The sequence below is a fragment of the Carettochelys insculpta genome, chromosome 28, assembly GCF_033958435.1.
Source record: "Carettochelys insculpta isolate YL-2023 chromosome 28, ASM3395843v1, whole genome shotgun sequence".
Lineage (NCBI taxonomy): Eukaryota > Metazoa > Chordata > Testudines > Carettochelyidae > Carettochelys > Carettochelys insculpta.
The window spans coordinates 377,990-390,740 of record NC_134164.1 but is presented as its reverse complement, the minus strand read 5'-3'; the positions used below and the strand labels follow the sequence as shown (position 1 = coordinate 390,740).

Here is a 12,751-nt window from a genome sequence, read left to right as displayed (position 1 = left end):
AATTTAATTTAATGGGCATCAGGTGCCCAATTCCACTCTCCCCAGCTACAGCTGTCCTGGCTCCCCCACCTATCCACTGATTTCATAACAATAACCAATGGGCCTGACCCCAGCTAGTGCCAATCAGCTGCAGCACCACTGAAGTTAATGCTGCAAGTTTAAGACCAGCAGCTGATCTGGAGCTGTCTAGAAGGTGCTGGCTGGAGGCAGTGGGCCTGTTGAACAAAATGGTAGACTGGGACTCGGGAGGTCTGGGTTTGTCTGTCTCTATCACTGGCCCACTGGGTGACCTTGGGCAAGTCACACCCCATTTCTGTTCCCCATTGTCACATGATGATAACAATGCTGTGCTCCACCATAAAGTGCTCTGGGAGCGACTCATGCACAGAGCTAGCTAAGAGCTGGAGCTATAATTAGGCGTCGTGATGCTCTCATGGATCTACTCCTCCACTTTCCAATCCTCTCCCACACAAGACAACCCCACCAGGGGAGCCCATTAATCACGGATGCTGACACCTTCCACCACCAGGCAGAGACATGCACAGCCCTAGGAACAAGGGAGCAGCCTGCAAGTGCATTGCACCCCCACTTCACTGCAGTGCCCACCAGCCAAGCTGCCTCCTGCCTGGGTGCCTGGCAGCACAGCCAGGGAGAAGGACACAGAGAAGGGGGAAGTGTGGCCTGATAACCAATGCCCTGTGATTCACGTGTCACTCAGACCAGGACAAAGAGCTTCCAGGCAGAAGGAAGGCATCTCATGCTCCCTGCTCCCTTTGTACTGGTGCAAATGATAACCTGAGAGGCGGGGCGATGGCGAATCAGGCCCATGCTGTATCCTTGGGCTCCTGGGACACAGGGCTAGTGAGCCACTTCTCCTGGCCCCTCTACAGCCTGGAGACAGGCTCTTCCGGAGCAGTGGTATGTGGCAGTCAGCTCAGGGCTGACTGCATTTGAGCAGAGTATAGACACATCTGGGCTGGCACAGGCACTTACTGCCCTCACATCGCACAAGAAGGTGCCCTGACCACACTAAGACTCAGGGTCCTTTGGCAGGTCTGTGTGTTTGTTGCTGCACCTTCAGAGGTGGCAGTGTTGCTTAGTGGGCAGAGCAGGGGACTGCTGGGTGATCTTGAGTTGTGTTGTCATTCAGACTGGAAGCTTGGTGGGGCAGGGCCTGTCTCTTCCTCTGGGTATGTACAGCACCTAGCACATTCAGGCTCTGACCTTGGCTGAGGCTGTTCATATTACCACAAACAATGAAGAATGGGGTTAATTAGCAAAGGGTTCCTCTCTGCTCCAGGGAGAGGGAGAATCTTCCTGAGATTCTTTATTGGCGCGGGGGGGGCTATACTGCAGGGACACGGCACAGAGAGAGCAACCAGCACATGCTTTGGTCTCCGGCCCTTGCCCAGAGGCAACTGGAAATGCAGATCCTGCGCGCTTCTTACTTCTTCATCCTCTTCCGTGTACTGGGAGTATCTCTGCTCCATCATCTCCCGCTGCCACCGCTCCTGCTCCAGTGTCTGCTGAATCAGCTGAGCAACCTCGCTTTGCTCGCCCGGCTTCTCCCGCCCGATAAGGAATCTGCCACGGGAAGAGACATGGGGCCAGCAGGTCAGCCTTGTACGGCACCTGTGCCACAGGGGCAGAGCTGCTGCTGTGTGCTCCTGGCTGGATCGCTGCAGGCCTTGGCTGAGAGAAGCCTGCAGCACTGAGTTCCACAGCTCCCTGTCATGCAGACTCCAGTTGGGCCCTGCTTCTGAAGCGATGCTGCCACTCGAATGGGGGATGTTTCACACCAATATGGGTGGCAGGCCAGCATGAGCCAGGCTTTGCCCAGCCACTGCCCCATGACCATCCCACATTCCTGCCGGCCAGTTATCCCTGAGAAACTTGCAAGAGGCTTGTTAGGGGAGTTGCTCCCTGGGGTGGCCTGGCTCTCATCCCGTCTGCAGCACTGCCCCTGTGTGAGTAATGGTACCATCGGGGCTCACCCCATGGTGGCTGTGCAGAGGCAGAAGGGGTCAGGCCAGCTGTGTGCAGTTTGCTCTCTGGCTCCAGGCTCTTGCCCGATGCTGCAGCTGTGCCGTGGTGCTGGGCGGGGTGTTTTCAGCCAATTATTTTAAAAACATACATAGGTTTGAAAGTGAACATCCAGCATCGGGGTGAGGCGCAGAGCTTGTAGAAGCCTGGCCCCTGGTGCTGAGCCTGGCCAGGAAGGGAAGGGCCCAAGATGCTCTGGGCTAGATAAAAGGGTTAGTGGGGCCCTCCTGCAAACAGCCTGGCACCGAGGCGGAAACACCCGCTGGCCTGGGCTTCCCCTGGGCTGCTCCAGCATCGCTCACTTCCTCTTTCCCTCCCACTGACTGCCAGGCTACTGGCAGTGCCCGCCCCAGTGCTCTGAGGGGAGGGGTCATGCTTGGTTCCCCAGCCGGCCCTGTGCTGGGCTTGGGGTGCTGGGGATGCTGTTATCTATGCTCCACAGCACACGGGGTGGTCCTTCTGGCTTAGGACACCCAGGGGAGGAGGAGGGCTGTGGGGTGCAGAGTGGACTTCATGGGGCTACTGGAGACAAGCAATGGGTTACATTGTGCTGGCTGCAGGGGTCCCAGGACAGATGCAGTGCAGTGCTCTGGGGTGCACCGGAGGTAAGGGGGTTACGGGTAATACAGGATGGAGTACTAGGAGGGGCGCAGCAGAGATTATCAGAGCAAGAGCAGATTCAAGCTATGTGGGGCACTGGTGGCTAGGGGGAGATACACAGTGGGTGCCATAGGGTGCACTGGAGGTTATGGGGATATACATGGCGGGTGCCATGGGAGCACTAGAAGTTATGGAGAGATACTCAGTGGGTGCAGTGTGGGGCACTGGAGGTTACGGGGAGACACTCGGTGGGTGCAGTGTGGGGCTCTGGAGGTTATGGGGAGACACTCGGTGGGTGCAGTGTGGGGCTCTGGAGGTTATGGGGAGATACTTGGTGGGTGCAGTGTGGGGCTCTGGAGGTTATGGGGAGATACTTGGTGGGTGCCATGGGGGGCACTGGAGATTACAGGAACTTGTGATGATTGTCCTATGCGGTTCCTGTTCTAGGAGACTCATGGTGGGTGCTATGGGGACACTGAGTCTGGGTCTCGGCAGGCCAAGGAGGGCATTTGAATGGGGCGTGAAATCCCAATCCCCACCCCTTGCAGATGGACAGCGCTAGTTCTAGCCAGCCCTGTTCTGGGAGGCCCAACGCAGAATCTCAGCCATTGCCTGCACTGGGCCCAGCCATTTCACGTTCCTGCACCTGCTAGAGCCCCTCACCCAGAAGAGCCACACGATGGACAGTTACTGCCAACGTTCCCACTTCTCTTTTCCATCCATGTGTGGAATACATTTTTTCTGTGCACTGAGGCCTGTGCTCCACCTCCCCTGCTGCTGCAGGAGTGGCAGCCGCCCGCCCCCACTAATTCCCCCCACTGCTGGCCTGCCCCTTGCCACTACCACCCCCTCCTCATCAGCTGGGAAGAGAGCTGATGCAGAAGTGGTGGGAGACCCCATGTTTGCATCCGGGGGCCGTGCGAGGGAAGATCACTGACTGCCCCATGACCCCAAGGCAGCAACACGTGCTGCCCAGCTTCCCCCAGGGTGGGTGCCAGCAGGGCGCTGAGCGGTGAAGTCTGCTCCCCAGGGGTGTTTTACACGCCGTTCCCCTACCGGACTCTACCCTTGGTGTTCCTCAGCACCGAGGCTGCGAAGCTCTGCGTCACGCCCACCAGGCTGGTGCCGTCCACCTCCACAATGAGGTCGTTCACCTGGATCCTAAGGGAGAGGGAAGGCAAGTGAGGGGGCAGCAGGGTTGGGGCCATGTCCCCGAACACAACATGCCTAGGTGCTGTCTGAGAGGATGGTGCTCCTCCAAGCCCACAGACCTTGTGCCATACTGGGTCACCCTGTTGGCCCTGCCAGGCCTGTATTCTGGCACCTGTGACAGGATCATCCCATTGGCCCAGCCAGGGATGAAATCCTTGACTCGTCTAATTCATGGCTGGACCTCCTGCCATGCTGGAGGGACCAAGCCTCCATGCAGCCTAACAGCCTCCCTCCCACGGTGCCCATTTACAGCTGCTGCCCTGAAAACTTAACATCTGCCCTCCATGTTGCCCTGGGGATCACATGACGTAATGCAGCATGAGGGCCAGTTGCCCTTCCCAGATAGTGTAATTAAATGTCCCAGTGCTGAGCCATCGCTTCTCCCCAGGCCCTCATCTCCTCCCTGGAAAGGGTTAACTGGTGCTTACGCTGTGTGGTGGAAAGAGGAAGGAACTTTCTGGCTGTGTCCTCCCGCGCTCAGGAAGCCGGGCTCAGCCAGCACCGCAGTCAGGGGAGGAAACTCCCAGCTGCTAAGTTAAGTGGCACACATGGAACAAGGCCACAGAGCTCCGAGATGGTGCCAGAGGAGCCACTGAATGGCACCCCCTATGCTTCAAGCATGCCAGCACCCCAGAGCTCTTCCATTGTCCCCGTGCCACAAGGGTACAGCATCCCTGTGCCGCCCTCCCACTCCCCTCACCCCTCCAGCGAGAAGCAGCCCTCGGAGCTGAGCTGAGGCCCCTGGCATAGGCCAGTGACGTCCATGCTGCGTAAGTGACTCCCAGTGTAGGCAGTGACACCCCAATAGATGGGACGCAGGCATCAGGCCACTCCGGGGAGCTCTCGGGTACTCTGGTCCCAGCCTGGGAGCCCCATTCCACACCCACAAATCCCAGCCCGGGATTTCTTACCCAGGGACTTCAAAACCCTGGCTGAGTCTGTGCCTGTGCCTGCCCCACGTGGGGCTGGTGAGGTGGATCTGCAACCTGCACAGAGCTGCCTCCACCCCCTACAGGGAGTCCCTGTGTGGGGCCAAAGGCTCACACTCCCTGCCAGCAACTTTTGTCCTTCCTGCATAATTAACAGTGCTCAGGGCTCCAATTTCTACAGCTGCCTGCTGTCCCTACTGCTCTGTGCATGCACCCATGCTGGGGCACAAACACACCCACACACACAACAGACAGGTTCCCCCACACACACCACACATCCACAGACCCCTCCATTACACAAACACACCCATAAACACAACAGATAGCCCTCGCACACACATCTACACACCCCTAGAACACAAACACAACACACACATCTCTAGACCCCCCATGCACCCTCTGTACACACAGCTGTTAACACCCACGCCCTGACACAAAAACTACACCCATACACAATGCACACCCACCCATGCAATCCCAGGAGTCCCACAGCACACAAACCCACCCATAAATGCAACAAACATGTCCACACACCTACAACACACACAATACGCTTCCTCTCATATACATGTAGATGTCCCTCCTCATGCAAACACACCCACGGAAATACACACCCATGTGCAAACACCTCCATTTATACTCACACACTCAGCAACATAAACACACCAGTATACAGAAACATACTCCAAGCCAGGTGCTGTGGAGTGAGGGGAAGGAGCAGGGGGACGGGGAAGACAGGCCAGCTCTGGCCCTACAGTTTAAAGGCCCAGGTCCCAGCAGGACAGGGTATATCTAGACTAGGAGAGCACTGAGACAAACCTGAGTGAGTGGTGTGGTGACCTGGCACTTGAAATGGTGCTCAGCAGCTCCCACCCAAAGGGGCTGAAGTGTATGTTAACACAATACCCCTGACATACACATACACAGACCCGCAACACTGCGCATCCAGCCAGCCCCACCAGGCTGATCTGACACAGCCACTAAAACTCACGTCCGTGTCCCCATTTGCTACATGAAGGGCCTGATTCTGTCTGTGGGCCGGATCCTTCATTGCCCCTGTCCCTTGCACTACCATGGACTCCTGTGCAAAGCAAGAGCTGGTCTACATGCTGTCGCAAAATGGATACAACTTTCTGCGGCTGTGATTGTGTTTCTGAGTATGTCAGTTTGTGAGTATTAGTGGATGTGTTTGGGAATGATCATATCTCCTCCGCGTGTGCCCTCATGCACACGAGTGTGTTTGCACAGGGGTTGTAAGGGTTTCTGAGTGGCTTTGTACAGAGCTCAGTATGTTTACCTTCAAGTGGGTGTGTGCATATTGAATGTTGTCTACTGGAGTGTGGATGAGTTGCTATCACTTTGTACCTGCCTATATTGGTTTAGCTTCACAGGTGCAAACTGACCGTCATAACCCACTTTAAATCCACTCCCCCCCGCAAGGTAGCTCTGGTAATTCTGAGGGACAACCAGGCTGACTGTTGAATGTCACAGTTTGAAACATGACCCCTCTGCCCCTTGACACATGGCAACGCAAATTGCTGGGAAATGTAAAATCCAGGCAAAACCCTCCTGCATTTGATTGTTTCGGCCCCACTGGGAAAAGACTGACCGAGCCTCCTGAAAGAGGGAGAGCTGTGGTACTGTGAACACATCTACACCAGCAACTTTGACATGACTCCAGGAGTACATCACAGGTGCAAACAATGAACACACAGACTTGTTCCCCACAATGCACTGGGAACACATGGAGAACATGGTGCACAGTGGCCTACAGACCTCAGTGCTGAGTCTTGCAGGAGTTAATTACTCCTCTGAAAGCCCCAGCATCTGGAGCCTGGTGATTGTGAGTGAATCTCATTTTTAACAACAAAGTGGACTTCTAGCTCTGCTGGTTGCTACTCCCACCCGCTAAGGCCTGAAAAAAGAAGGCCAATAAAAAGACCAAATTGGTTATTGATTTTTTTTCAATCTCACAACTTTAAAGACAATTTCATGATTTTTGAATGCTTGATGGTTGGCAACACACACAGAACAACACACACAACAGGGATATGCATCTACCATACCAACAGCACACAACTCGGACTGAGTGCACAAGCCGCCAAGGTACATAGAACAATTAATGCAGCAGGACTTTCTTAGTAACTCGTCTGCAACTCTCAAGCTGGACACACACAATCAGCGCCACAACACAGTACTTCACGGTAAGGGTACATCTGCACTTACAAGAAGATCAACACGGTGACGGTCGATCTTCCAGGGTTTGATTTAGCGCACCTACTGATGAGCTAAACTGAACCATCAGGGCTCCACCGTTGACCCTAGTGCTCCACACTGCCATGGAGAGTGAGGGAATCTGATGGGATGAATCTCCTGTCAACCTCCCATTATGGGGATGGCAGGAAAATTGATTTTGGATACGCTGACTTCAGCGATGCAATTCATGTAAGCTGGAGCTGCATATTTTAAATAGATTTTTCCCCATAGTCTAGACCTGGCCTAACACAACTACAACACACAATGCACAAAGCAGCATGTATGCATGCACTACAAAGCTACACAAACAAACAGACACAATAGCCAGCTCAGCCCTTCACGTGCACACACGAACCACACCAGCAGACGTGTGTGCAACTACACAAGCCCCCACCCACCTTACGATCAGTTACAAAGTACACAACGTACTGTCCCACCATCCAAATGTCACCAATCCTCCTGAGAGCGGGTGGGCATGGCATGGCTGGGAGCTCATCCCCTCACCCATGCTCCGGCCCTGCTTCCTACAGCCCCCCCTGCAGGGACTGAAGGCAGCAAAGAGTTAGTCCATGTGTTCTGGGGCCAAGCATCACGGGGCGACACTTCCTCTCGGGGGCGAGCCCCAACTTTGGGAAGCATGAGATGGTCAGTTGGCTCCGAGATCTGCCGCCAGGCCAGGTTTGAGGCCAGCATCACTGGGCGAGGTGCAGTGGTCCGTCAGCCCAGAGGACTGCAGTGGTCTCTGCTGGCCCAAGAGGGTCTGACTTCACCCACTCACCTGCCGTCCCGGTGAGCTGCTCCCCCTTCGGTCACCGTTTTCACGAAGATGCCCAGCTTCTCCAGGCCCATGTCAGCTCCAGCACCCATCCCGATGATACTGATCCCCAGCCCTTCGGAGTCTGCGAGAGAGAGACCCGGTGTCCTCACGGAGATGTGTGGGCCCAGGCTGGGGATCTGAAGCCGAGCCAGCACTGTGCCCTCCCTCCAGCCACCCCAGCAGCCACACCCAGTGAATGGGGCCTGGCAAACCCCGGGGATGTACCTGCTGTGGGATGGGCAGATGCCAGTGGAAGGGCCTGGTGCAGGCACAAGGCTCCTGCACTTGCCAGGACTGGCCCCAGGGCAGGAGCAAAGCAAGGAAGCAGCAGGCAAGAAGAAGAGTGTTTGCTGCGGTGAGAGGAATGGACAGATGGCAGCTGAATGACGGGAGGCAGCACACATGGGTGGGTGAAGGACAGTGTGAGAGAGAGGAAACCACAGGAACCGGGGAGTGCGAAGGACAGCACCCAGGAAAAGCAATGCCAGAGCAGACCTGAAGCTCAGCAGAGCCTGTGGCTTGGCCTCCCTGCAGCATTGGGGCATGGGGCCAGCTGGCCTGGTTGTAGGACAGGGTTCAAAAAGAACCTGCTAAGTTCCTGGAGGAGAGGTGGGCAGGGAGGGTGTCCCTTGCCTGTCTTTGTCAGGAGATGGGACTGGGCGACAGCGGAGGCATCACTCAGAGATTTCCTGTTCTGTTCATTCCCTCTGGGGCACCTGGCCTTGGCCACGGACAGAGCCCAGGTGATTGGACTAGAGGGATGTTTTGGCTGAGCCAGTGTGGCCGTTCTTATGTTTCTCATCTCTCACCGGAGCTGCCCCAAACCCAGGCCCAGGAGGGCCGGTTGGCCTAACCTATCGGGCTCAGAACTGGGAGCCCTGAGTGCTAGTCCCCCAACCCCTGCCCGGTCACTGGGTCCACCCTTTATCTCTCTAGATTGCAGGTTTTCGGAGACAGGGTCTCTCTCTCTCTCTCTCACTTTGGATGTGCTCAGCCCAGTGGGGTCCTGAGCTCAGCCAGGGCCTCTGGAGCTTCCATAAGAAGCTCACAAAACTCTCTTCTGGAGCCGGACGGGATCCAAGACACTGGCCAGTCAAACCCAGTACCCTGCCCCCACCTGAGACTTCCCAGCGAGGGGAGATTTCCTGCCTCCTCGCTGGCGCCACGCTGAACTCCGGCAAGTCCCCAGCCCCAGGGGATCCGTATAGGCCCAGAAACACATGGGTTAGTGCCCTTGGCAGAGCAGCACTTAGCTGCCGTCATTAGTATTGTAGCAAATGTTCTCCAGCCCCACTCACCCAAGCCCCTGAGCTCCTGTCGAGCTTGGACAGAGGCTTTCTGGATGCATGGCTCCCCTGTGCCCCGTGGAGAGTCAGAACAACAGATGCCCTTGGCACCTCAGCAGCTCCCTTCCCTTAGCCAATCCCGTCTCCCTCCCAGGATCTGCCACATGAGTGCCCCTTGACGCCCCCTATCCCTCTTGAGCCATCCCTGGCGAGCTCAGCACTCAGAGGGGGAGGCACCGATGTACCACGGACAGACAGGGCTATTTGTTCCCTCACCCCCTTATACAGCACCAGCGCATCCTGTTTGCGTTCATACCAGCTGCTGCATGCTGGGCAGATGCCATCCCAGAGCTACCAGCCCCCACTCCGGCCTGCTTCAGAGCTCTCAGAGCTTGCACTCAGTGAGCAGGTGTGCACAGTATGTGTGAACTGATGTGTGCACACAGTGGGTGTGCACAGTGGTACATGTGCAGAGGGAATGCACATTAGCTGGTGTGTGTCTGTACAGTGTGGGTGTGTACAGTGTGCATGGGATGTGTGTTAACTGGCGTTTGTGTATGAGTGTGCAGAGTATGTGTGCGAAATGGGTGTGTACAGCAGAATGTGTGCACAGGTGGGTGTGCAGGTGATGTGTGTGAATGGGGGTGAATGAATGAATGCAAGTGTGCATGCAGGGCTGTGTGTGCAGACTGGCATGTAGATCTGGGTGTATGAACACGGGGGTATGTGTATTTGTGTGTACAGAGGATTGTGTATGATTCACGTGTGTGTGTGTGTGTGTGTGTGTGTGTGTGTGTGAGTGACCTATGTGCACACATGCACATGTGTGCAAGGCTGGATGATACCTGATGTGTAAGCATGTGTGTGAGTTAACGTGTGAGAGTCGGGCTATGTCTGAAGGAGGAATGAAGATGTGATGGAGGCTGGCTCTGAGGGACGCAACGTGCCATCCCGAGGACGAGGAGCGTACGGACGTGGGTGTGGGTGCACACAGGTAACGTGTGTGAGGGGAATAGGTGAGAGCAGTGAAGAAGTGAACGCCGTGTGTGTGGAGGGGTGATGAGGAGACTGCAGGGAGGCTGTGTGTGCATGTGTGTGTGAGGAGATGTGTGCCTGACTGTGAATGTGGGATGGGACATGTGGAACTGTGCAGGGGGGTGAATCTGTAGGGAGAGGGCTGAGTGTGCAAGGGATGCGTGTGAGTGCATGCTTAGTGTGCATGTGTGGAGCAAGGAATGAGGGTGCAGGTGTGAGGGACGTGCTTGTGAGAGAGTGGGAGACAGGTGTGTGAGTGAGTGTGTAAGTATATGTGTGGTGAGTGTGGAATTGCGTGGGAAGCAGAGGCCTGGGTGTGCACCATGGCTCTTCTCTGTGTCCATGGGGTGTTGGCCAGGTGCTGGAAGAGCACTAGCATTACGGGGGCACCAAGCCCCCTCAGCCACCCCCCACCAGGCTTGCCCCAAGGCCAGAGCGCAAACCCCGCCCTCAAGCTCCCAGTGCCGGCAGGGTGAGACCTCTGCCCCTCACCTTTCTCCAGCTCCACTGGGAAGAGGTCTAGCCTCTCCACCCGCTTCTCCAGCTCGTACTCGGCGGAGGCAGCCATGGGGTCCACGTCCTCATTCCGCCGGTCGTAGTCCTCGTTGGAGTACGTGCTGAAGACCTGTGAGGAGCCAAGAGGGGGCGTTACGGGGGCCTCAGGTGAGGGGAGACCTTGTACTTCCACTGGCGCCTTCTTCCCATACTGCAGCCGAGCCCATGGCACCTGCCCCCACACTGGGGTGTCCCTCGTGCCCCTTGGCCCTGCAGCGTTGAGGGGTTCCCTCACAGCTCTCCTCAGCAAGGAAGCCCCCACTCCGTTACAAGGACTGGAGTGTCACCATGGCAACTGCTTAGGTTTAAGACACCAGCCTGCAGCTCAGGGGCTGTGGGGTCAGCTCCCAAACCCCTGGTGACCTCAGGCTGGTTCCTGTGTCTCTCCCGGTAGGGACGGGGTTCTGTGGGGACAGAGCCACCTGCGTCTCTGATGAACGTTTCTATAGGTCCTACAGCACCTGTGGGGCTGGCCGAGATCCTGGCCCTGGGGTAAGTGCGCTGCACAGGTTCTGCCACCAGCTTACAATCTAATGGGCCAAAGGAGAGGCACAGAGAAACAAAGGCCTGGGTCCACAAGTTATTTGGGTTCCTAACTCCCATCAACATCCTGAAAACCAAGGGGAGTTAGGTGCCTAGATATACTGTAGGATCTGGGCTGAAGTGACTGGCCCAAGTGAAGAGCTTGGAATAGAACCCAGGCATCCTGGATCCTCCCACTGGACCCCACTGCCAGAAGCAGGTGAAGGCATGAGCCAACGCTCTAGAGAGCTCCAGGGCTCAGCAGCCCCTGCTGCAGCACCCTTGACATAGTGCTACACCCCAGACTGAGCTGCAGTGGAGACCCCAGGGCTCAGCTGCATGCCCAGTACCTGATCTGCCCATGGAGAGCTGCCCTTCGAATGCGCTGCATCTCTGGTTACCGAGAACCCATGTAATCATGAATAAATGACAGGGTATTCTCCTGGGAAGCCAGACAGCCCATCTGTCACTACAAGAGGAATGGGACTGACCAAAGCTGGCAGGAGTGTTCCTCCTGCTGGCTGCCTGCCCCAGCTCCGTCAGCCTGCTGCCCTGTGCCACCCAGGGCAGAGGCAGTGGGGTGAGGTGTATGAATGAGTGTGCAGGGCACCCGTATGCCTGTGGTGTGTGCCACACCAGGGGCCAGGGCTGACTGGCTGCTTGGGAGCCTCTGGTGGGTTTAGCAACGCCAGCAGGCTGATCATGCTGCAAATGTGGGGCCGCAAAGGTCATACTCTCTTCAACACCTCACCTGGCATCCGTCCCAGGAGGCACAGGTGCCCCTGGCAGAAGAGCACATTTCTGAGGGCGAACCAGCGAGGCCGTGCCCTGGGGCTGATGGAACCATTTACCCGCTTGAGCACAGACACCATGAGCTCGAACAGCCACAAGACTGAGCAGATAGAAATCAACTGTCCAGCCACCTGTCCAGATGTTTCTACCAACCTCTGGGCTTCCAAGCACCTGGCTGGAGGGCAAGAAACATGCACTGAGTCCCTCCACTAAGGACTCAGGGGCTAAATCTGCCCCCAACACAGCCCCCACCTTCCCCCGATCTCATCTCCACAGTGCCTGGATCCAGAGGGAACCATCACAAGGGGCAGGTGGGAATCCATCTCAGAGACGCTGATCCCATTCTGAGGCAAAGACCTGGACAGCATTCTCTGAATGCTGAGCACTTGGACAGCCCCCAGGAGAGACTCAGGTGCTGCCCAGCTGATTAGCAGAGAGCCCCCAGCCGGCAGCCTGTGTTTCTATGGTGGTGCACACAAGCGTCAGTGCACACAGAAAAATTTATTCTGCCCAGGGATGGAAAAAAATTAGAGGGAACCCTAGACCTGTGGGGGGGGAGACCCCCCTATTCCCCATCTGCAGCCTGACGCAAACCCCTGCCCTGAAAGTGCTGCTCAAGCATCCTCTGTGGCTCTGAATTCAGGTGGGCGCCTGACCCACATGGTGCTGTCTGGGTTGGCAGGCTGGATGACGCAGTTGTCGGC

At 56.4% G+C, this 12,751-nt stretch overlaps 1 protein-coding gene across 1 annotated transcript in view; it reads right to left on the bottom strand.

The window, feature by feature from the left end:
* Window positions 1-12,751, bottom strand: part of PPP1R9B (protein phosphatase 1 regulatory subunit 9B) — a 43,758-nt gene that overhangs the window by 8,520 nt on the left and 22,487 nt on the right. The window contains exons 2-5 of the mRNA XM_074979262.1: window positions 10,671-10,803; window positions 7,819-7,939; window positions 3,700-3,804; window positions 1,449-1,584 (exon numbers count right to left, since the gene is read on the bottom strand). Coding sequence (XP_074835363.1) covers window positions 1,449-1,584; window positions 3,700-3,804; window positions 7,819-7,939; window positions 10,671-10,803 — 495 coding nt within the window. The remainder of the gene's footprint in view (window positions 1-1,448; window positions 1,585-3,699; window positions 3,805-7,818; window positions 7,940-10,670; window positions 10,804-12,751) is intronic.